This window comes from Lonchura striata, chromosome 9 (assembly GCF_050655825.1).
Source record: "Lonchura striata isolate lonStrDom1 chromosome 9, ASM5065582v1, whole genome shotgun sequence".
Taxonomy (NCBI): domain Eukaryota; kingdom Metazoa; phylum Chordata; class Aves; order Passeriformes; family Estrildidae; genus Lonchura; species Lonchura striata.
Genome location: NC_140711.1, coordinates 24,369,435 through 24,394,093, shown reverse-complemented (window position 1 = coordinate 24,394,093; position 24,659 = coordinate 24,369,435). Strand labels below are relative to the sequence as shown.

The following is a 24,659-nucleotide window of genomic DNA, read 5'->3' as shown; positions in this document are numbered from 1 at the left end:
CTCCTGGCCATTTGAGTCTGATGCCCAATGGGAAAGATGAGCAGAATGAGCATTTGAAAGCATTGCTATTGAAATGACTTTAGGCTGAGATTCAGATTAGATACCAGAAAAAAATGTCACGGTTGGGATAGTCAGGCATTGGAGTGGTGGTCCAAGGAGGTGGTCACCATCCCTGGAGGTGTTTAAGAGGTACTCGTATGTGGCGCTGAGTGATGTGGTTTAGGGGTTACAGTGGTAGTGCTGAGTTAATGGTTGAATTTCATCTTAAAGGCCTCTTCCAACCCAAATGAATCCATGGTTCTATATTTAAAGCAATTGCAAAAACACACGGATTTGACATAGGTACAGGCCGTTCATCAGGCTCTGCGTGACTAAGCTTATGCGAGCATCTAGCGCACAGCACAATTCGCTCCCCAGTGTGTTGTGAGGTCCGACACATCACAGGCAGCTTTTATTTTTGATTATTTCTGCCGGCAGCAGCGCACGGGGAAGGCGGGCAGGGCAGCCCGGGGGGGTGTGAGCAGGGCGGGGCAGGGCGGCGGCGCTCCGTGAGGGACAAAGCCGAGCCGGGCGCTGATGTCGGGCGGCACCGTGTGTGTTATCCGCCCCGGCAGCCCAAGGTGCCCGTCGGGCGCGGCCTTTCGAGCGGCGCTCACTGCGCAGCGCGGCCGCCCCGCATTGTCTCCGCACGCAGCGCCCGCCGCCCCCTCACGCGGCCGCGCCCGCGCCGCCCCTCAGCCCCGCGCCGGCGGGCGGGAAGATAACGGCGGGGAGCGCTTCCCGGGAGCCTTCCCGCAGGGAGCGCCCGCTCGGCCGGCGCGGGGAGCCGTCCCCCCCGCTCCGGCGGTGCCGGGCCGGCCGGGGGAGCGGGCGGGGCCGGAGGCGCGGCCCGGCGGGCGGGCGGGCGGAGGGGGCGGGCGCCGCGCTCCCCCCGCGGTGACAGTTTCTAGAAGCTCGTCCCGGCGTCCTTTGCGGCCCCAACATGGAGGAGCTGACGGTGGAAGTGCGCGGCTCCAACGGGGCCTTCTACAAGGTACCGGCGGCGGGGGTGGCGCGGGCGGCTCCGCGCCCGGCGGGGCCGGGGCCGAAGGGCCGCGGGGGAGGGGGCGGTGAGCGGGGAAGGTGCGGGGGGAGCGGGGCCGGGGCCGCGGGGATGGAGCGGGGCGGCGGCGGGGGGGCGGCGGTGACGAGGCTGGTGCGGGCTGCGCGCAGGGGAGGTTCGCGTGTGGGGAAGGCAGAGCGCTGGCGGGGCCGGGGGAGCGGATGCGCGGCGCGGGGATTCCCTGCGCCTTCCTTTCGGGAAGGGTGGGTGGGCGTGTGGGGGGATTGGTGTTGGAAGATGAAAGGGATGTTGGGTGGGCTGGGGTGAACCGGGGCGATAATAATGATTTTAAAAGAGTTAAAATAATTTTTTTTAAGGATTTCGAGTTTATTTATGCCTTCAGAAATCTTCCTTCACCATCACCCTCCCTGGAATGTCAGGATGGTACAGGATCAATGCAGAATACTCTCAGCTGTTGTCTGTCAGTCATTTTCCCCTAAGCCTGGCTTCAGATGTTTAAGAATCCCAGCTCTTTTTATGGCACTAGGCTCCTGTCTTCCTCTCCAGGAGGGCTGATTCCAGCCAGTATTGTGAGCACGCAGCGTGGCTGTGTTCTGGGAGGATTTAATCTGGGGACTCTCTTTAGCTATTGTGCCTAACCACACGCACAGTGTGGCATTGCACAGGCAATACTGCACTTGGTGTGGGGCTGGCCCTTTCGATTCCCCTTCCCCCCTTCAGAATTTCCTGTGTGCAGCTGTGGATTTGGCTTGGGAATCATATGGTGACTGTACAGTATGTAGAGGCAGTTGGGTGTAAGGGATTGTAACCAGCTGACTTCAGGAGTTAGTTCTTTCAGCTGGTCAAGACAGATGGGAGATACCCTTATGAGGAAAGAATGCAGTGGCATAGACTACACCCCTAGTAGGGAACCCTCTGAATTTTTTACCAAAAGGAGTAGGTGATAAATTTTATACAGTGGATCATTTTTTTGTTGAACCTGAAGTATCACACAGAAACCTACATCAGAATCATTTGTGTCCAGAACAGGATGCTCCTCAATAGAATTGATTCCCCTCCCCCCCCCCCCCAAGCATTAAAAAGCCCAGAATTTGGAAACACTTTTCTTAGCTTTCCATTTTATACCTTGTGATCTTGGACAGCTTTCCAAATGATGAATCAGTTGCTCTTCTGCTTTAAAGGAATGTCAGACACATGGGAGTATGAGGTGTGATGAAATTTTGGACTGACGGGATCTGTGTGCACAGAATTTGCTACAATAAGCCTGATTTAAAATCTGCAAGGATGACATCTCTTAAATCAGAATGAATTATCAGCCTTGGATTAGCACCATCATGTGTTTTAGCCCTGTGAAGAGTGACTTAAAAAAGCAGAAGTTTTAATTAAAAATGGCATCATGACTTTGAGATCAGTGAAGTGGGAATGAAGTCCATTGATGAAGATAGTGGATGAAGGCAGATTAGAATGATTGGATGCACAGTGATCAAAATCCCAACTCAGAGTAATCCACTGTTAATGTGGAGGGGGGAAAACAACAACCCTCATAAAGACCCAGACCTGAACCAAAACATTCAAACAAACACAATTTAAAAAATTCTTATTGTGAGCTAAATACAGTGAGGTGTGTATGTCAGTGACTCCATTTTGTGAATCTTACTCTTGAGGAAGGCAAGGTTTTGCATTTCTTTTGGGACTAGGTAACACTCCTAGGTCACTTGCTGTTTAAAGTGACCTAAAGCAAAGAGGTGTGTCAGTCTGTTTTAGGAAGTGTCCTATTTTGGGCACCAGTAGCTCTGATCATTGCAAGACAATGACAAGAGACTCATCTTTTCTAATCTGTGTGACATTCCAAGGAACGTGGCAAAAGTTTTCAGAAGAGAAAAAGCAGAATTTGTGAGATGGGATGAGATTTGAGGTTTGCCTTTAGAACAGCTTGAATTTGGATTAATTAGCACAGCATAACCCCAGGTAAATGAGATCAGAAAGATCCTGCTGTGTCAACAGAGAGAAAAAAAAACAAAATAATTATGTAAACAATATCATGACAGATTTTCTTTTAAGGAGTTGTTACTATGGTCTGCAGCTTAGCTGCAGTAGAACAAATGTAGTGGTTAAATCTGTTGGAGCATTCTGGTGGGTTTTCAGGACTTACTAGAAGTATGACTATGGTAAATGGTACTCTTTTATTATAAAGTTTCTTTAGTTCCACTAATAATTGCTCTTCAGTTTTAACAGGGGATTCTTCCTAAGTGCAGGAAGACCATACACTATAGTTGCAATCCATTAGTATGGAAAATTAATATTCTTTATTAAAATTCATTCATCATAAAAAACATTTTGAGTTCTCATGTATCGGTGGGCAGTTATGGTAAATCCCAAGGTAATTAAAAAAAATTATAAGTGCATAGTATGATCTGATTTTAAACTTATGTATCTAAGTCACCAAACTAATTTGTGGTTTCTTGTTTTTTCCATTTGCTTTAAAGAAGCAAATCTGGAGAACAGGACATCATTTACTGTATATTTTATGCCAGGTTCTCAACCATTACACAGCAGAGCCAGTGTTTAGCCACTTCCTGCAGCTTGGAATATCATAATTTTGAGCACTCATTGTCTTTGGAGATCAGATGGCACTGATGGGGCTTGAAATGGTTGTGGGCTTCTGAAAAATGGGGGGGGGGGGGGGCGCTTGTGCTGTGGAACAGGAGAGAACAGACAGGGTTGCTGAAGTCTACTGATTACGGGTTTGCATATATTAAATGTGCTATGAGGGCTTCCTGAGGGTAGAAAAGTTAATGCTTTCTAGGTGAGAACTAGATGGCAGGAAAGTTTTTGTCTTGGAGACATTAGAATAAACTTATTTTTATGTATGGAATGGTCAAAAATACCTGGAATTTTTTGGTTTCTAAATGTGTTGAAGAGAGCCTTGTCTTGGCCTGCCTGCAGTGTTTTCAGGATGATGGTTCACTGTCATTAAGATGATGAAGTAAATGACAGAATCACTGGCTGAGGCTGGGAGTTCACCTGGTCCACACCTCTGCTCAGGTGGGGCCACCTAGAGCCAGTTGCCCATGTGCAGATGGCTTTTGAGTATCTCTCAAGATGGAAACTCTACAACCTCCCAAACAACCTGTGCTTCTGCTTAGTCACTCTCACAGTAGGAAAAAAAGTTTCCTGACATTAATACAGAAATTCCCTATTTGTGCCTTTTCCTCTGGACCTGCTAGTTGTGGAGGGTCTTGGAAGAACAAGACAAAAACCTTCAGTTTTACTCAGCATCTCCATCAGCTCACTTGTATGCAGATTAAGAGCCCTGCTGATGCACATTATTCATGATTTCCCATGTCAGCATCCCTGCATTCAGTTGGACCTTACAGTAAGATGAAGATACATAAATTGAGCATCAGATCAATTCTTCCGACTGAGCCTTTCAGTGGCATTTCAAAACTCTGGAAGATCCATTGTATTCTTCCTTGTGGGGACTTAGCTGTGCTGGCAAATGGGTTCTGGTGTGTTGCAGGCCCTTGTGTTCTTTAAGTTCTACACTAGAAGCTGTTTATGCAAGGGGAAAAACCCTATGAATTAAAATGGAGCTCAACCCTTAATTTACAGGTTCTGAAGTATTTCTTTGTTAGCCTGTTCCTCTTTCAGGAGGTGCAGTTGTTCTGCTAGCAGGACTAAGCAAAATGCTGGTAGCAGGAGTTGGCATTGGCCTCAAGGCAGACACAAGCCAAAATATTACTAAGGGGAAAAAATGATGAATGACAAGTACACACCATTACTCCACATGTAGAGCCAAAGCTTGATGAGCAACTCTGTGGGAGTGAAGGTTTATGCATCAATGAAAACACAATTATTTTAATTTTTTTCTTACCATTTTTAATTAGTGGCTTTGCAAACAACTTGAGTTGCTCCAAGTGGTTTTTAGCTTGATGGTTATTAAAGTAGGAAATTGTCATTAGGAATGTAGCTTACACACTGTTCATACCCAATTACTACACCAGGAAACTAACTGGAATGACCTTTGGTTTTTTTCTTTAAAGATTTTAACTGTGTTATAATTGTCAGCATTTTTTAATTACATCTAGCCCTACATCTGTATGGATGGGGAATATTAGACATTTTAAAGTTGCTGGAGATCAGTTGAAAGTTGTGCAGTCTTGCAAGAAGTAGCTGTAGTTGTTGCTATTGGTGAGCTGTTTTTGAGCTTTTAGGCTGATGGAAGGGAGATGCCAGAGGGAGTGGTTATTGATTTTTGTGGTACGTGGTCAGTGGAGAGTGTCTTCCAGAAGTTTTGTCCTTTGGAGGATGCATATGAAGAACCTGGTGTAAGAAATGAGTCATTGAGACTAATTCAGTACCGAGACTCTTACAAAACTGTCAGAACAACCCTTGAATTTACATGTAGTTTTGATTGAGGATGCAAATAAGCAGGGATGTCATAAATTAAACTGTGCTCGCTAAAACTGATGTGATAGTTCAGCATATTTTTCTTTCCTGATACCTGCTTGAAGTGTTTCTGGTTTTCAGTAAGCCATAGCTGCTTGCTTCTGTCATTTCCTTGTATAAACAGGTGCGGCTGATCATTAATATTGAAAGTAATACCAAGTTCAGTCTTTCTTGTCAAGTGGTTTGTGTATTTACAAGTTTCTTTTGTTTGCTTTATTTTCTTTTTTTTTCCTTTTGGGGGCTCAGCATGAGATACATCCTTTAGCAATAATTATTTCATGTGTTTGTTACACGAAACAATTGTGTTTCAGTATTAGTTAGAAATACCAAGGGTTCTTGCATCTGAAAAGGAGTGAAAGGCTTGGTAATTGGATATAGGCTGCTTGACCTTTATGTCACTGGTTCAGAGACAGTCCCTGGTACCAGATGCCGGAGTGTTTGGTATTAGAAATTGGCTCAGCAGTGGGCAAGGTGATATTAATACAGTTTTAGTGTGCAGGTATGTGTGGCTCAAAGGCCAACACAGTGACTATCCCTGGAAAGAAAGTTTACAACTAAACTAACAGCGCCTCATTTTTGCATTGGATCCTACTTGGGGGTCAGAAAAACATAAAGAAAGTAGGATATGGAAAGAACTTGAATTGTGTCTGTCTGATTTTGTGACTTTGCCTAGAAATCGATTAAAAAAAAAAAAGTTGTGTGTGTGCATATATACACACACAGACATACAGTTCACTGTAAGGGCACATCAGTAAGTCTTGATCCGTTTATGTTATCAGCAGATCCTAATCCTAAATCCATGGGCAAAGCCCAGGTAAAAGGGAAAGAGTGCAGTGGGTGTCTGTTATGAAATGAGGAAGTCTCAGCTGCAGTGGTTTTGGTGCAGGTGATTGGTAGAGAGTTTCCTGCCCTGTTGTCAACCCTGCACACCCTGCCCAGCCCCAGGTTAGATCCCCTGGTCTCCCATCCCGACCCTGTGCAGGTGCTGGTGTTGGGAGCTCTGCTCCTGCCAAGTGAGTGGCAGAGACAGGTCTGAGCCAGGCCTGTAGAGGCAGCAGGACATTAATAGCCCGTAGTACAGTACAGAGTGCTGCTGCTCCAGCCAGGGCATACATGGACTGCCAGGGATCCAGCTCGCAGCACACACACGAGTGACTGACACCCGGATCTGCACAGGCTGAGGCAGAGGTCTGGCAAGATGAAGGCATGTCAGTTTTTCTTCCCCTCTTGCCCTCTGCAGATTTGTGTGTAGTATAAAACACACATAAAGGTTATGTGTAAGCTCACTTGCTGATACTGCAATTCCTCACTCTTTTTGATGCCACCGTATTTATTGATGATGTGTTTGGTGGTCTCCTGTTAGCTCTGCCTGAGGTACAAGGAATGATATGTTAGGAATGTAGAACTCTTCAAACTTAGAAACTGGCATTATCTGTCTTAGGCAACACTGCTAAGTTAAATTTGAGTAACAGAGTACATTGTTCATTAGAGCAAAAGTTAAGGTGATGGATCATTACTTAATTTAGTAAAGAATGTTTTTGACACAGTATCAGGCATGACTAGTGCAAATCTATTTATATAGGTTACCTAACAAATAAAATAACTCTTTCAAACTCCCTAATTGAAGACCAAGTTATTTAGGTTTCTGGTTTATTTTCATCATGCTTCTTCTGGAAGAATCCTTGTGAATTTGTAGAATTTACTATAAAGTCAGTTTTGTATTGTGAAATGCCAAAATACCCTAATGTCACAGGTTTTGTTGTAAAACCTGTTTTTTTAAATTTAATTATCATAGGCTCTCTGAAGACTTCTTTAAAAACTGCACTAAATCTCATCCTGACATGCATGAAATCTCTTTCTGGTTTTATCTGGAAGTTGTAAGTGACAGCTGATAATGTGTCTAGGCAGGGTTGAATGCCGTATGAAAGTCGTACTCAGGAAGTTTTGCTTCTAGAAAACGTTCTAATGGTACTTTTGACATCCTACTTGACAGTAATGAAATAATTTCTTAGAAAACCATTGGAAAGCCATACTGTATTCTCATTATTTCTAGTTTTATTACCAATGGACCATACAGTCCATAATACCTCATAGACTGCTATAGTTCAGTTGTTGTTAATGTGATCTCATTCCCACAGCTGTAGAGAAATTGATAATAGTCAGGAGTAAATGTATATAGATAGACTCTAATCAGAATTTTTTCAGGCCTCACAACAATAAAAATATTTAAAAGTTATGTAACTTTATTTGATATTTTACATGTGTGCATTTGTGACCTGAAGTGCATACTTGATAGATGTTATGCTTGATTATACTAGGGAGTGAAAGTTTGGGAATACCAAGTGAAGAAGCTGTGCAGGTAATTCCAAGGCAGTTGCTGCCTACATGTCTGCCAGCAGCGAGTCTGCATTACATTCTCCTGTGGGAGGGAAAAGCAGTGTGCACACTTTGAACTGAAAGGCTTCCTTCTGTGAAGGAGTTCCTGAAACCCATATGGTGTTGTAAAATGTACAGACTCTTTGTTGGAATTTGTACTTTGGATTTTATTAAAAATTGTCCTTATGCAGCTGACGTTTGTGCAGTGTCAGCTGTTGGTCTGCTGAGAGCTGTATCTCTGTAGTACTGTTCCACTTCAGCTTTGGCATTCTTCAGTGGACCATAGCTTGAAAATTGGTTGTGACTATTAAACCTGTCTGTACCTTACACAGAAACCCACATTTCACCTGGTAATGAGCTAATTGTCTTAAATCCTCAAAAGTCAGTGCAGTTGGATTCCTTTTTTGCACTTCTTTTGTCTTACTAGTGGAATCTGTAGTCAGTGGATTCATGACTTTCTTAACTCTACGGAGCATTAAGTTCTGAATGTTTATCAGATGTTTTATGATACCTGAATTGGAATCTCACTTGATTCTGAAGTTGTGCTTTTCAGCAAAGGAAAGAACTGAATTCAGTTCTGCAGAATAAATTTTTAGCTACTATAGGCTTACCTTAGAATCACATTGAATACTGTGAGAATACAACAGGAATAGAAGACCAGGTTCAGCTACAAAATGCAGACTAGTATTGAATCACAGACTCTTGGAATGCAGATAAATGGCTGTCTCCAGTAGGGAGTTAATCTCTCCCTGTGAATACTCCTGTCTGTTGATAAGTTGTCACGTAGCAGAACGCTGGACTGCATGAAGTTGGTTCTAATGCTATGACTTCAGTGTTTTTTCCCCGTGTAGAATTTGGATAAATTGTAGTAGAGAAACTCCTATTTCCTGCACTGTATGTCGTGTTCATTTGTCCCTGTGCTGGGGTACATTTGAAGGGAACTGCTGGTAGCATAAATTTGGTAGAGTTCTGCTTTATATCTGCTGCTGGCTTAGACATGCTTTAGGCAGTAAAATTTTTTATGCTCTTTCCATCTTTAAACAGACATAACTTTATACTCCCATCCTGTTTCTTGAAACTGAAATTCCCTGATTCTGGTTGTATTTTGCTCTTAACTGTTTCACCTTTCAAAGGAGATTTACCTGCCTTCCCTTGCAGTGACAGGATGGCCTTTGAGAGGGTTTATTTTATTAGGAGCACACTAGGTGGTTCAACAAGATAATTTCTGGTGACCTGTTTTGTTGAGCAGTGTGCTTTCTGCTAGAACCAGTCTTTTGTGTTGCTGACAGATGGGTTTGAGGGAAGCTCAGGGAGCAGAGAAGAAGGTTTTGAGCAAATTCTTTCAGAGCCTTGGCCGAGTATGAGCTCAGGTAAAAGGAGATTGGTTTTTATAGGCCCTTTGCAGCCAGCTGTCAGTGTGGGCTCCTTTACTGTCCGTCATTACACGGAGGGATCGACTGTGTCAAAATTTATCTTTCCCTGAGCTGACACATAATACCTCAGCAGTGCTTGCACAGCTGCTATGTTCTTCATCCTCCTCAGTTGTCAGTTTCTTAAATGGATATAATCCATTCAGCAGATTTCCTGGAACTTCTTTCTCTGAACATAGCTGTGCAGCTTTCTTACTCCTTTAAAACTGCAGGGTCCTCCTTGACCACCTCTGTTTGGGCAAATACCAGGCTGGAGCAAAGGCAGGAATAGTGTTCTTTTTGTCTTTCAATTTTTTTTCAGCATGCCTATCCTCCTTAATCAAGAAATGTAGCAGCTTAATTTCTGCATAGATACTTGGGTATAACAGTGTGAGATTGATCTTTAAGTTTTTGGTATAATGAATGCCCCCTAAATGTAAGCACAAAAAAATCCATGAAATACTGTGGAGTTGTGTTGTATTCTCTTTGTTTTCTTGGGAAGTCCTACAGGCATTTGGCCTCATCCAGTCCCCAGTTTAGTACCTGAAAGATGATACCATAACTGGCTGTGTGGCAGCCTCTACTGCCAAATGTGATTCAAACTGGCTGCCAGACTGTTGGGGGGACGGTTGTTTAGGATTCAGTTTGTGTTGGGAGGAACACCAGTGAGGCACGTAGTGCTGTGCACAGCTATTGGAATAACTGTCCTTGCCTGGATCTCTCTCTGTTCCTGTAAAACACCAGTGCACACCTGTGGGTAGAGTAAGAAACTCTTGGTGGTGATTTCAATTGTAAATGAGCTGGTCAGATTTGAGCAGTCCCTGTGCTCTGCACGTCTTGGAATAGCCAGCTAAGAATACCAGCAACCTCGTGCAAAGAGTGGGAGTGTGTTTTGGAGCTTTCTGAGATTGGAACCTCAGTGTTAGTTGTAGTTTTAGCTCAGGTTCAGGCTGTATTGAAGTTGCTGCCTTTTTGATTTCACATGCATTCTTGTAACAAAAATGTTTTTGTTTTAGGGATTTATCAAAGATGTTCATGAGGACTCCCTCACAGTTGCATTTGAAAACAAGTAAGTATTTTATTTTTTTTAATTATTTGAACATTAGGTTATTTGAGTTTTATGCTTATTTTTTTTTTGTTTGTTTTGTTTTGCCTTTAAGAGGAAGCAGATTTCATTAGATATAGTTCTAGAAGTACAGGCTCACTAATCTGTTCAGCTTCCATGAACTGCCTTCTTGAATCTGTATCAGAATTCAGTTCATCAGTTACACAGTCCTGTATATTCTTTGGTATCTTTAGTGATGCCCATAGGCGTGACAGCCAATTTTAATTAACATAGGAATCAGTGGCACAGGCTTGATACTCTTACACAAAAGCAGGAAAAGATGGAAATACCAAAGTACTCAAATGAGCAATTCTGTGTCTGCTGTCTGGAATACTGATCAGAATTCTCAACCAGAGAAAAGTAAAAATATCCTGATGGTGATTTTTTTTCTTTTAACTATTAGGAAGATAAATATGCATATATATACAGTCAAAAGACCTATTGTTTTTGAGTGGAAAACAGTGCAGATCTGTTAGCAAATCTTGAAAAATAATTATCCATGAGGTCCATTTAATTTAATATATAAACACAACAGTGCTGCTGGGAACTTGTAGTGACAAGCCAAGGATAATCCATGGGTTGGTAAAGTACAAATGAGTACCTGTTGTTCAGTGTTATGACTGATAACGCTGGATTACCTGGGAGATTTCAGTGCTAATTCCAAATACTCTGTGAGCTACATCCTCTTTCCTGTTTCTCTTCCAGTTACTAGGTGGAGATCCTATAAAATGTGTCATCTTTTGATGTGAAAATTGTTATAACCTTTGCCAGCTCTAACCTGTAGATTAGTCTTTGAGTCTTTCTTGAAGAAAGATTTCTGGGTAATAAAGGTAATGCTAGGGAGGGTGCAAGTGTGTCTTTATAAACAGTATTTATAATCCGGCTGACATAATCCCAGGTGTGTATGTGTGTACATATATACACGTGTGTAAGAAGAAATCCTTGGGGGGCACATAAGTAATCCTGGAGTTTACCCTGCAAAACCCAGTGTTTGTTTCTTTCTAACTTATGCTTTCTAGTTCTTCCTTTATGAAGACAGATGAGGTGGCAACTATAATTTATAGTAACACTGAGGTGGTTATGGAACCTGTTACTGTCTCCTAGGTTTTCATATTCTCACCCCAAAATCCAACAAACAAAAAAAAAATTAAATCCTTCATTCTCTCCATGGTCTAAAAAGATGTGACAAATCATGAGTTTCATCTTCAACATCTGTATTACTTTCTAAAGAAAAGTAATTACTTTTCTTTGCATTTAAAATACATACGTTGATGTCAGAAACTAAGTAAGCTAAAGGAAGTGCCAGGGGCTCACAGCCGGAGCTGAATTGTTGGCAAACGCATTTCTAGTGTTTAGTATCCATATCATCCATGTGTTCTACAGAAAGTCTGGCAGCAGCAGCCATGTTTCAAAAAGGATGGGCTGCAGCATATGTCAAGTGTTCTGTTGACTAAAAATAGATCTGATCAGGAAGTGTGTGCAGTCAAATTATTCTGTGATGTAAATCTGATCAATTTGTATGCTTTTTACAGAGTTAAATTTATAAGGGCTTTAGTGGAACCAAAATTGGCAAGAGTGTCCTGTGCTGAGAGCATCAGTGTTGTGATAGTGATAATCACTAACAAATACACACATCTACCCCACGATAGGCAGTGTAAACTGTCACTTTGCATTTTCTGCTATTGTTAACCAATCTTTATCTATAGCTATTGTAAAGTTCCCAAAGTTAAGTGTACCAGCACAGACTGCTAATGATGATTTTGTGGTCATAGCAACACTCAGACTCTGGGCAGGTAGCCTTAATTCTTTTTAGAGGCACTTTCTGAGGGTGAGGAGGCAAGGAACAAATGCAGAAGCTTCAGGACCTCGGAACTTCTATTACTGTTAGATGGAAAATTGGATCTTGAGTTTGATGGATCTACAGTTTCATAGAGGCTCACTGGAGTTTGAAACAGCTGTATTGAAGGAGAGGCTTCTGTGCTGTAAGAAACAAGAACCTCCTTTTTTTTGTGATTTGTAGCTTAGGCATCAGTTCTGTCAGATTGTCTTTAGATAGTTTGTGTCCCATCACAAGTAATTTCATAAAACACCTTGGTTTGCATTTCACCAGTGAGGTGCTCCAATTCTGGACTTAGGAAGTTTTACTACCAAAACTTGGACTCACATTCTGAGAGCTGAGCCTTCTGTGCACTTTTCCACTGTGTGCTTCCTCCACTGGCAGGGAGGAGAAGGAAAAACCCAAACCCTGAGATTAGTAATGGTTATATTTGCAACAAGAACAACTGAAATTTTTTTTGCCACCCCCTTTCACCATTTCTCAGAAATAGAATGTGATTTAATTAACATTTTGTGGCTGAAATATCTTCCAACCTAAAAAAAGCAATCCATGTCCTAGAATCCTCAAGGCTGGAAAGGCTCACACTTGATCCTCTGGGATCAAGTCTAGTTGTTAGCCCTGAACCATGGTGTTCACCACTATGGAAGTGCCACATCCATGTGTCCCTGGAGCACCTCTGGGAATGGAGATTCCTGGTAATGCTAATGTCTGCCAACCTTTTTAGTGAAGAATTTCTTCCTGCTATCATCTAAACCTCCTGGCACAGCTTGACACCGTTTTTTCTCAGGTCCCTCTCAGTCGTTCTTTTCTTTAGGCCGAGCCCCCCTCCCCAGCTCCCTCAGCTGCTTGTCATCACATCTATGCCCTAGACTCTTCACCAGCTTCCTTGTCCTTCTCTGGATGTGTTCTAGCACCTCAGTAATAATCTTCATGCATTTTTGTTGTTTTTCAAACTATGATTAAAATAAAAAGTTTATTGTAATGTCTTGATTAAAACTATATGATATGCAACATCTTTATTAACTGAGGTACTTGAGTGTAAGCTGTGGTTTCAGAGCAAACATATAAATGTATCCATCTTCTCTTCTGGGAAGTTGCAGAAGTGCCCTTTGCTCCTTATGCTTGCTCAGCCTTGTTCTACTAACACAGGCTGCTCTGTCTGCAGGTTATTAAAAGTCAGCAAAGCAAATGACTTGCAGTAATCTTACTGTTACAAGTTGGTTGGTTCTGATTCTCTTGGTGTCTGATGTGAATCAGATGGGCAGAAAGGATGGATGTAGCAATGCTTTAACAGATACCATTAAAAGTCCCTCAGATATTCTAAATTAATAGGGTTTTTTTGTTCTCCTGGTTTTATTTCAACCTTTATAGAGTCTTTAGTCGGATTTCTGACTAAGAGTGAGGAACAGCTGATGGCATTCTGTGACATTCACAGAGTAGAAGGAGAAAGAATTTCAGGAGAACACAGTGGATGTAATTGCTCCAGTAGTCTTCATAAAATGCACTAGAAACATACATTTCTACAAATAAAATACTTCTGTACAGCCAACTATAGAAAAACAAATAGACTTGCAGTATAAGGAAGTAAACCTTTATTTTGTATGCCTAGAAATAATTGGTATTGATAAGCAGATCTAAAGTTACGTTTTGATCTGAATCTGTTATTGAGGAACATCAGAAGGTTTGTATGTGGAAAGTTTTGTTGAAGAGTGGAATCATTTTCCTGAGATGCATAAAACTTCGGTGGTAAGCAGTTAAAATGTTAAATATGAGGTAAAGAAATGGATGAATCCCATAGTGGACTGCAAAGCTGAGCTTAAATCCATATAAGGGCTCTATGGCTTGAGCAGCAGGAATGTTAACTACATCATACAATGTCTTTCACTGGGGTTTTATGAAAGGCATTAGTTACATTTTTCAATTAATTTAAACATTTTGTTGTTAAATATCTTCCCAGATACTACTTTTGTCTTGCCATGATTATGTTGTTCCTCTACTTACAAGGTTGGCTTTCTAGCAGTAAGAAAGCAGATCTCATTATATGGAAAGAAAGAATTTTAATGAAACAGAATTCTAAATTTAAGAAAACAACAGGAAAATTTGAGAATTAATGTGTAATGCTTCTTCAACTTGCAGTTGGCAGCCAGAGCGCCAGGTGCCCTTCAATGAAGTCAGATTACCACCACCCCCTGATATCAAGAAAGAAATTGGTGAAGGAGATGAGGTGGAGGTGAGTGAATGCTCATGTACTGTCCTGGTCTGGAGCTGCTTGTCCATTCCAGGCAGTGGTGAGGCGTGTAAGGGCATTACCAAGGTGAAGGTTTTCAGTGGTTCTTACTACTTTCATTTCCAGGTGTATTCTAGGGCAAACGACCAAGAACCTTGTGGCTGGTGGCTGGCAAAAGTTCGAATGATGAAAGGAGAGGTAAATTATTTTAAAATGTACTGATTTCACTCTTTCATGTTAAGTACAGTAAATAGAAGTTCTTTGTCATGAAAAAGCTCTGAATAAAGTACTACAAATACAAAAACATGACAGAAGAGAATTATAAGTTGTGACCACTTTGGAATGACCTTTGCTGCATTGCACAGCAGAGGGTCATACCCTTAAGAGCTGGGTGAGTGACTTCCATTATCTGCAGTTTAATTGCTTGAAGGACTGAAGGCATGCACAAGGACAGGATTTCTGACAAATCTGTTTTGTGGATTGAACTTGGTGCTGAAAGTGAAGTAAAGCACCTGTGGTTAGAACCTGTTTGTCATCTGTAAATTAGGCCTAGCTGTTGTATGGCTGTGGGTTGGTTTTTGTGTGTTTTTACTGAGTGCAGTGGAAGGACAGTGCTTGTTTTGCTTTTACACCTGTCAAGTTTTTATTTTACCATAAATAAATGGTTGTTTGCAGCTGCCAAGTAACTTGCATATTCAGACACTTGAGTCTATAGAGGTGTGGCAGTGTTTGACCCAGTCTCATTAACGCTTTATTTTGTGAAGTGACAGCAAGAGAATTGAGTTTCATCGTGGGAAGAGTCCTGTGTTTTGATGCTTCTGCTTTATCAGATTCCTAAAACCAAAGGATACAGTATTGAGGGAAAAAATGATTATCCAATTTCTAGTATTGTTTAAAAACTGTCAACAAATATAAACTTTTGTTGAGCTCTGCAAGGGCAAGGTGGTAGTAGATACCTACCAGAGGAAGATTCTGTGTGTTCACCATTGTGAATGAACAGCTCATTACGAAATCAAGATAAAAGGAGACAAACTGGTTTAAATGATAGTTTGTCATTTGTAGCTAATAGGGTTTTCTTAGAAGTCACAAAAGTTTGAAATTTTGATATTACTTAACTTGCTATGCTGCTTATTTTCAGAAAAAGTCATAGAAGTAAAATTTTTTACCAATTTCTAATTTCCTAGTTTTTACAGGAAAAAAAATGGTTTTTCACCCTCAGTGTGCAGTGTAGGATTGTCAAACCAGTTATTTTAGAGAATTGTCCCTGCAAAGAACCTCACAGTTCATGCTGGCTTCTTTGTACAGTCATTAACCCAGTTCTGTATTTGGATTTTTTCTGTAGTTAATATTAAATTCACAAACAACCCATGTGTCCAAAAATTTGCTACTTTATCATTGCTGTGATGTCAGATTTAACTATAGAAGTTAAGTTTTTAAAGCATGTAGTGGTAGATCTCTTCAATTTAATTGTAGTTTAGTGTTTATTGTTTTTTATTATTACTTGATAATACTTGATAATAATGTTACAGTGATCCATTTCAAAATAGCTTTGTATAGTTTGGATGATACTTGAAATAAACTTAAAACTTGAAATTAGAAAAAAGTGTGCCATTACCAGAGTGACTTCCTCTTTCTGCATATTAAGCAAATTGTGTTGAGACAAACAGATCCCAGTTTTGAGGGAGGAAGAGGTGAATGTGCTGCTGCATCCCTAGCACAGAGCCAGGCTACAGTGATGGCTCTGTGCACACAAGCTTCTTTAAACTTGCATGTGTTGAGTGGAAGTGTAGGAGTAGATTACTGGTAACTTAAGTCTTCTTAGTTCTCTTCCCCTCCTAAATTTGGCAATGTGTGTAAAAAAGATGGAGTTTCTGTATTGATTTTGATCTTACGTGATTCCCAGGTAGTTTGTCCATTGAATCAGTCGATTCACCTTGTTTGCTTTAGTGTTGCAGAGTAGATATTTGTGTGAAGAATTATTCTCTGATATTTTTTAGAATTAGAGTCCAGTAAACATTTTGGGTTTTGAAACTTGAAATGAGCTAATGAAAATATTTGAAAGAGAGATGAGAAAAATCAATCCAAGATGCTGTTGTGGGGGACTTAGACTATGCTGATAACGTGTCCTGACTTCAGTAAAGGAGCACAGGGGTGCTGAAATATGTCCAGGCTTATTTGTGTAGAAATGTGTCATTGTTTTAGGGGCTTGTTTATGTATTCATATTTTGTGCTTCCTTGCTGATGCTGGTAATGTTACTTTGTCTTTGTTGTTCCTTACTGAAGTTACTGTTTTTAAAAAAAACTCTCCCAGTTTTATGTCATTGAATACGCTGCTTGTGATGCCACTTACAATGAAATTGTCACTTACGAGCGACTGCGACCTGTGAATCAGAACAAAACTGTCAAAAAGAACACCTTCTTCAAGTGCACAGTGGATGTTCCTGAAGACCTGAGAGATGCGTGAGTAGCTCTGCACACTTCAAGAAGGCTTTTGCTTTGTGGAAAGGGGAGAAGAACCCACTTGGCTTCTGTTTTAGAGGCTGATTTGCGGTTCCGTGAAGAGCCTTAAGGGTGTTGAGGGCTGCAGTAGCTCACTTAGGAACTGCTGACAGGGACCCCTGCTGAGCTTTCAGGTTGGGGACAGAAGGCAAGTTCTCAGGTGGGAACTTTGTGCCTGTACGGGTGATTCACTTCACAGTGGGCCTGTTACTGAGGCTTTCCAGATAACCCTGGTGCCATAGAATCCACAGGGAAACTGGAGCTGTGTTGAGGAGAATGGAAACTTTCCTTTTTCTGAGCAATCCTTGCCACAAAATACTGAATGTTCTTAGGTTTGATCATCTTATTACATGTTCAGTTTTGATGCAGCTTGTTGAAATAACAATCATTTTGTCTCCTTAGGTGTGCTAATGAAAATGCACATAAAGATTTCAAGAAAGCTGTGGGAGCATGTCGAATTTTTTATCATGCTGAAACTGCTCAACTAATAATACTGGTAAGTAATTGCTTCTATGTAAATGTTCTGTGAATTCCCAGTATATTATTTATAAGAAATATGTAGCCAGCTGTGTGTGTATATAGAAGATGGTTTAACTTGCCAAGCTATATAAATTGGGAGAGATTTAATATTAGATGCATTCAATCTTTTTGGGGAAGGCCTCCAATGCATGCAACCTAAATTTAGGAGCAGCTTTGAGTCTCATTGCTTGTACGGCTTTTGTGATTTTCAGCTAAGTTCTCCTTTCACTGGTTTTAGCAGGTGGCTCAGAGGTCAGTCATCTCCCTCCACTCTGGAGCAGTAGCTTTCCCCTCATGCTGTATTGCAGCTGTGGGTCAGACTGCAGTGTATTTCCCTGTGAAGAACTGCACCAGCTCAGTGTAGCCATTAAGAAATTGTTCACTTAGATGCCTCTCTGGTGGTTTTCTTACTACATAGGTTGTCCCAGCTTTAGTTTTTCTTCGTAACTCCATTTACTCAACATTATCCAGATGAACCTCACTCTGCAGGATTGTGTTGTCCTTTATTACTTTCTTAGCTCTCTTTCTTGCACACACAGTGACAAGTATATGTATGGTAGAAAGATTTGTTTGGGCAACATCAAGGGGAAATGGTTACTTTCAGCAGTGAAATAATGTAAAATGTAAAACATGCTGGGAGAACATGAGTGAGAACCAGTAGTTGTTGGTGGTGCTGAATTTCTCATGCTTTGTTTTGAGGAAGAACAATGTTCATGTAACCTGGAAATTGAGATCGTTTATTATTTCATTTCAGTAGGTTCCTGATTTATTTTTAAATGTGTATTTGCTTACAAAGCCAAAACTTAGGTTCCCTCTCTCCTGTAGTCTGCCAGTGAAGCAACAGTGAAGAGAGTGAACATCCTCAGTGACATGCACCTGCGCAGCATTCGCACCAAGCTCATGCTGATGTCGAGAAATGAAGAAGCTACAAAACACTTGGAGGTAAAGCCCCAGTTTGTGGCTCTTGTTGCTTGAAACTGAGCTCAGAGCAGTGCATTACAGTGAGTGCACGTGGATGAGTCTGCCTTTGTTTTCCCTTCAGTGCACAAAGCAGCTTGCTGCAGCATTTCATGAGGAGTTTGTAGTCAGAGAAGATTTAATGGGACTTGCTATAGGAACGCATGGCAGTAACATACAACAAGCCAGAAAGGTTCCAGGAGTTACAACCATTGAACTTGAGGAGGATACCGGTACTTTCAGAATCTATGGAGAGGTAAGGGGGAACTTTATATGAATTCTTGGAGCATTTCACTCTGCTTTTAGACTGGTGAGAGCTGTACCCAGAATTAAGAACAGAAAACACCTCCTGAGTTTTTGTGTGTCTTTGTGCATGTTGACACTGTGGCAGCTTCTACTGCATTTATTTGAAATACAAGCCTTTGTTGTGACCTCCATGAAGCGTGTTCTGTCCTAATCACTCAATTTTCCTTATATCCTGGGTCAACCCGAAAGAAGTATAATTTCCTGCTATTTGACTTGATCATGGCTTTGTTTGGGTTTCTTTTCTCCCTCAGAACATTATTGGTTTTCCTTCTTACCCTGCCCTGGCCCCTTCATGTGTGTCTTACTTTGTGGTGTCTGCTCCTCTGACCTATCCAGGTGTGATAAAGCCTGTATCTACTGTTTCTAACTTTAAGATTTTGGCAATTTAATGCTGGCTTTGGGAGAATAATGATTTGCTCCAAGTTGATTCCATTTGTGTGACTCTTCTGAATCTCACAACTGCCTTGAAATACAGCTGGTCCTTGGGCCAAAACAAGGATCCATTCAGGAAGCAGAAGGTTAGCCCACTGTTACCAAGGCTCTGTAAGCAAATATTTTGTGGATTTTTATCCCTTGTCCCTAACTCTACAGGTATGACTGAGACTCTGTAACAAGTCTGAAAATCTGTGGTTGTCTTCTGTTTGAGGAATCTGAGGTCTTGAATTCTGCTCCATCTATGTCAGGAGTAGAACCTGGTTGTGATCAAAGGTTCAGATGAAGTTGATCCTGTGGAGAGGAGGTCAAACTTCTGTACTTTGCAATGTCTCTGAAACTGTCCTTTTTTTGGAAACCTTAAATGCTTCCAGGGTATCAGGTTGGCAGCAGATCCTTCTTTCATCTCCTACTGCCAGTAAATTGTATCTCAGTTCCTGAGGAAGAATGGGACAAGTTTAAATGCAGTGGAATGTCCAGTGTATTCCAGTTTTGATCTCCTTCATGTGAATGATGTGATGCTGGAACTTGTGGAAAGGTTATGACTGTCACCAGCCTCTTACAGAGGGTCACAGCAATGATTATAAATACCAGATGCCCCCTAAATAAAAATGCCTTTAGGCACATCAGCCTTGTCCTTCATAGAAGTGATAAGTGCTTCTAAAAATGCCAGGCAGCTTAACTATTCCACATGATAAGGTTTTCAGCATCTGGCTACACTTGCCTATTCTTTTTGCCTCTCTTCAGCTGCAGTGGGCAACCAGCCAGGCCCCAATGGCTGAATGCACAGACAGTTTCAGGCTGAGATGTGTGGGTGTAGTGAACCAGTGTTGTTGACATAGCAGTCATGGTCTGAAGGTTTCCTGTAGCTGATGTTTTGCATACAAATAAAAGTTCATTGCTCAGGGCCAGGTTCTCTGGGGGAAGAAACATGAAGATAAGTTTTAAGGACTATTGAAAACCTCTCTGGATAGAAGGAATCTTAAACTGTATGGCATGCTGTTTATGCATTTATCCTTGTCTGGTCATGGCCATTTTGGTTTCGAGAGCCTTTCTTGGTTGTGTGAACTGTTGATTGTGATGCTTGTACAGATCCACAGGACTGTGAACCTCAGAGTTTGGACAGTGTAGCTTGAACTACTTATGGAAGCTTGTGCTTCCCGGAGAGGGAGAGCTGTGTCAGAAATAGAAAAGTTCCTCTTAGACCTTCATTACTGTCAAATGGAATTGCAGTAAATTCATGTGCAATTCTTAACACTGGTAGGTATAATACTGAGTTTATAAAAATATCCTGCATTTAATTTTTCTATTACACTCTGGTAGCATGGATGTGTCTTGATTTGGGCTACTGTGTGAGGTAATGAGAGCATCAGTGGACATGTAGGCTGTAATTCAGAGCCAACAAAGATAGTTGCTAGTGACTGGAATCCTGTGAGGTCTTTAATCCATGTTCTACTACAACGAACTGAGAAAAGCTTGTCTGAGTCAGCTTTATGTTTAAGCACAGGTTGTTACTCATAAAAATGAGTACACAGGTTGTATTCATAAAAATCCTGAGTTCCCATGACAAGTGTAGAGAGGCATATGAGTGCACTGAAGGGCTGCAGCTCTGGCAGTTGTATATTTTCTTGTCCTGACTCTGCTTCTGTAAATGCATTCACAGTTCCTTCGTCTTTATTTGGGAAAGATGGATAAACATACCTGAGGCAGGAGCTCTTTGCTTAATTGTGTCTTTCTGTAGAATTCACTGAGGATGAAGAATTGCTAGCATGTGTTAATTTTGTACCATTTGAATGGTTTCTCTGCAAATACACCATAACCTCTGCTCCTCACAGTGGCTTCCTGTTCATGTGTTTCTTGTGCTTGATCACTGCTTTCATTATCTTGAAATCCAATTGGCCATATTTCTTCTGCCATCATTTTGACCTCTGCCAGTAGAGGTTTATACATTTTCTTCTTCTTCTAGGATTTGCTTGATTGATTAAAAGGTGCAGGAGTTGGTGGTACTCTCATTTCATGTGTTACCTAAAAATGACAAGTGAAAGGGCTGAGGCATTAGTGTAAAATGGAAATTGTGCTCTTAAGCTGTTTTTACTGATTAGATGCTGATATTCTTTCCTTGATTCTACACTTCTGCTGTTGCTAATTTGAAGCCTTGTTTCTTGTTTCAGCATCTCAATTAACTCAGTTGATTTTTGTCATTTAAAATAATAAAGCTGCAGGAGAGCATTTACAGGAGTTCTCCCCAGTAACCAGAGCCACTGTCCTATCTTGGAAAGCATTGTAGATGAACTGTGGCCAGAAACCAGCATTCTGGAAAGAGAGTGCCCTGGTTATAAAATCACTTGCAGTGTTTGCTCAAAGCTCCATCCAACCTGGCCTTTGAACTCTTCCAGGGATGGGGAATCCATTTCGATATCTCAAAAAATCTTGAAATAACATGAAAAAAAAATGTTTTATTTGTTACTGATGCTTTGCTTTTCTACTGAAGTTTGTCTCTGGGCATTTCACTCAATTATTTCTTTATGATTTAGTTCAAAACTAGATTAATCTTGTCTTTATTATTTTCTTTTTTGCAAATAAGTTTATTTGGAAGACTGGCAACTGTTGCACAAGGTTTTGTTCTTAACATTCTGTATTCACAAATAAATTCCATTTTTTAAATTTATTTCCAGACTGCTGATGCAGTAAAAAAGGCCAGAAGTTACTTGGAATTTGTGGAGGATTTTATTCAAGTTCCCAGAAATCTTGTTGGTATGTAATACTGCTAAAGCTTAAAAATTTGGGAAAAGAGAGCCTAATCTTAACTTTGCAGAGAGGATTTAGTTGCCAGTACAATATTTGATTTCTCAATTTAAGTAGAAAGTGATTAATGTTTTAAAACTATATGTATCTGAATTATTATGAAATTGGATATATTGTTGCTGCATAATACTTCGTCAGGATTTTAGCACTTAAACTGAGTTAATTACAGACTTTAACCACCTAATTTAATGGTAATATTTAAAGTTCAGATTTTATTGAAAAAACATGCTCTACTAAATTGGCTTCATAAAAGTGCTGAAGCTGAGTTCCAAAGTTTAATCTGGGAATTCTCCAGCTGAGTTGTAAGAATGACACAAGACCGTTCTCCTGTACTGCTCCCTCCTGGGTTGAGGTTTGTCACAGGTGGTGGTTGGATGCTGGTGAGCTCCTGTATAAACCAGCAGTGCTCATAGTCTTGGCCTCAGTCTCTAAATAGACATTTTTCCATGTTGCAGCTTTATGAAGGTGTAGTATAGTCTGGTAGGTTCTGTACTGCAAACCACCGGAAGGTGTGAGGTTGTGTTCCACTTGAAGACACAAATGTCTTCCCCTAGTCCAGTCTTCACAAGGAACTTTTTTCCTCTTCCCTCATTTTCCTGCCTTTATCCTGGCTTTTACTCAAGTCTGGTAGCTCCCTGCTCCCCATGCCCAGCTTGTGGGCAGTGTTGGCATGGAGGCAGTGTTACAGTTGGAGGTGTTGTACCTGATTGAAAACTTGGATTATTCAGAGGAGAAGTTAAAACACAGGCTTTAACCTGCTGTGGTTTGGAGCTTGGAGCCTGCATATTATAAGTAATGTCATTTAAATACTTTATGTGCAGACTCCCATAACTTAGACTTTCAGGGTTTTAGAACTTGACTAGATCAAGGTGTAATGGGGTTTCATTTGTTCATTTGGGTGGTTTTTTTAGGATGATTTTTTCAAATTGCATATCTGATGCAACTTGATGGTTTTCTCATCTACCTAATGTTAAAGCTCATTTTAACATTCACAAATTAATCCCTGGTTTGTATATGAACAATTTTTTTTTTCTGCAGTCTTGTTAGTAAATGTCATTAATCCAGGGAATTTTGCTAAACCTTATGTCCTACACATAGAGTTTTGGGGAGCATTTGGAGAGCATTCATTAATGTGAATATATCCCACACAAGAATTAGGGAAGAAGTCACAGCAGTGTGTTTAACTGAAAATGCTACTGTTAAACAATTACAGTGGCAGTTTCTGATGAAGGCAAATGTTCTGCCCACATCACCTGTGAGCACACAGGTAAGCAGACAGATATTTAGCAACACTTAATGAAGACACACAGCTCAGTGTAGTGCTTATCAGTAACTCCAATACAGAAAGATAAAAGCCTGCTGAGCTGTTTGAGCTGTTGAGGAAGAGAAACAAACTTGTAGTATTTTTTGCACATTACTTTGTATAATGTTGGCATTTACTGTAAAGAACATTGCTTATAGAGTACTCTGTCATACAATTCTGGCTTTGCTCCTGAGTTAAACATAAGTGTTCTTAAGTGACATATATCAGGCTGTGATGAAGAAATGTTCCCACATAACTTTAGTCTAAAGCTGTTTAGTAAGAGAGCCAAGAAGTCACTCTTTTTTTTTTTTTTTTTCTTTTTTTTTTTTTTCTTTTTTGAGATTGAAACATACAAGTTCTGATGAATGTTCTGTTTGGGATCCTGTGCATGATCTCAAAAGAAGTATTTTAAAGGTTATAGGGCACACATGTCCATTGTAGAGGCAAAAATTTTTAAGAGGCTTTAACAAATGTTTAAGACTTAAAATTACAGGAAAGATTCAATGAGGTCACATATATAGTCAGGGGATCCAAATAATTTTGATACAAAAATTTAAAAGAGGAATTTGCACAACTCTTGTGTCATTTTACTCTTGGTTTGGTTCTGTTGGAAGCCTGTATGCAGTGGTGATCTTCAGCACTGCTTGTCATTCTGTGTATAGAGAGAGAGAGTTTAATTTTTAAAGTCTTTACCCATTTTCTCTGACATAGTGTGGGGCTTTCTTAGGGGATTTTATGTATAAAAGACCAATAAACATGCTAAAATATTTTGACCATGGGTGCAAAATTAACCATTCTTGCCCTCTGAAGGAAAAGTTATTGGAAAAAATGGAAAAGTGATTCAGGAGATCGTAGACAAATCTGGAGTCGTCAGGGTGAGAATTGAAGGAGACAATGAAAATAAACTGCCCCGTGAAGATGTAAGTACTTCAATCTCTCCTGCTGTGACTAGGTTTTTATTTTCAAGCCCAGTTTTATTCCAAAACTTGTGGATATAGAGGGCATTAGTTCTTAATTGGCATCTTGCAGTAGATTGTATATAAAGTAATTCGAGGAGGGTTTTTGCTGCTGAAGAGGTTTTTGGGGTTTTTTTCACTCTTTCCCCTATATGTACCTTATATATTTGGGCTATATAATAATTTTGGATTGGTAATGTTAAAAGTGTCCACATATCTTAAATAGATAAGAACAAAAGGGAGAACCTTGTAAAGGTGCTTGATCTTGTAAAGTTGGTTTAATGAACCACCTTCGTGGTAAACTGTGGATGCTTCTATATACACCTGTTGTGCTAAACACACCCAGCATGTGTTGCATGAATATGAACACAGGATGTCGGGTTACCTCGGCTCCAGAACAGGTTGCTGGGAAAGCT

General features: G+C 40.7%; 1 protein-coding gene across 2 annotated transcripts in view; it reads left to right on the top strand.

Moving 5' to 3' along the window:
* Positions 1–964: 964 nt before the first annotated feature.
* Positions 965–24,659, top strand: part of FXR1 (FMR1 autosomal homolog 1) — a 32,707-nt gene continuing 9,012 nt past the window's right edge. For both annotated transcript variants that reach the window (XM_021543471.4, XM_021543450.4), the window contains exons 1-10: positions 965–1,033; positions 10,314–10,366; positions 14,376–14,469; positions 14,593–14,664; positions 16,778–16,926; positions 17,368–17,461; positions 18,310–18,426; positions 18,527–18,697; positions 21,855–21,933; positions 24,098–24,207. In XM_021543471.4, the coding sequence (XP_021399146.3) occupies positions 983–1,033; positions 10,314–10,366; positions 14,376–14,469; positions 14,593–14,664; positions 16,778–16,926; positions 17,368–17,461; positions 18,310–18,426; positions 18,527–18,697; positions 21,855–21,933; positions 24,098–24,207 (990 nt within the window). In that variant the 5' untranslated portion in view covers positions 965–982. The remainder of the gene's footprint in view (positions 1,034–10,313; positions 10,367–14,375; positions 14,470–14,592; positions 14,665–16,777; positions 16,927–17,367; positions 17,462–18,309; positions 18,427–18,526; positions 18,698–21,854; positions 21,934–24,097; positions 24,208–24,659) is intronic.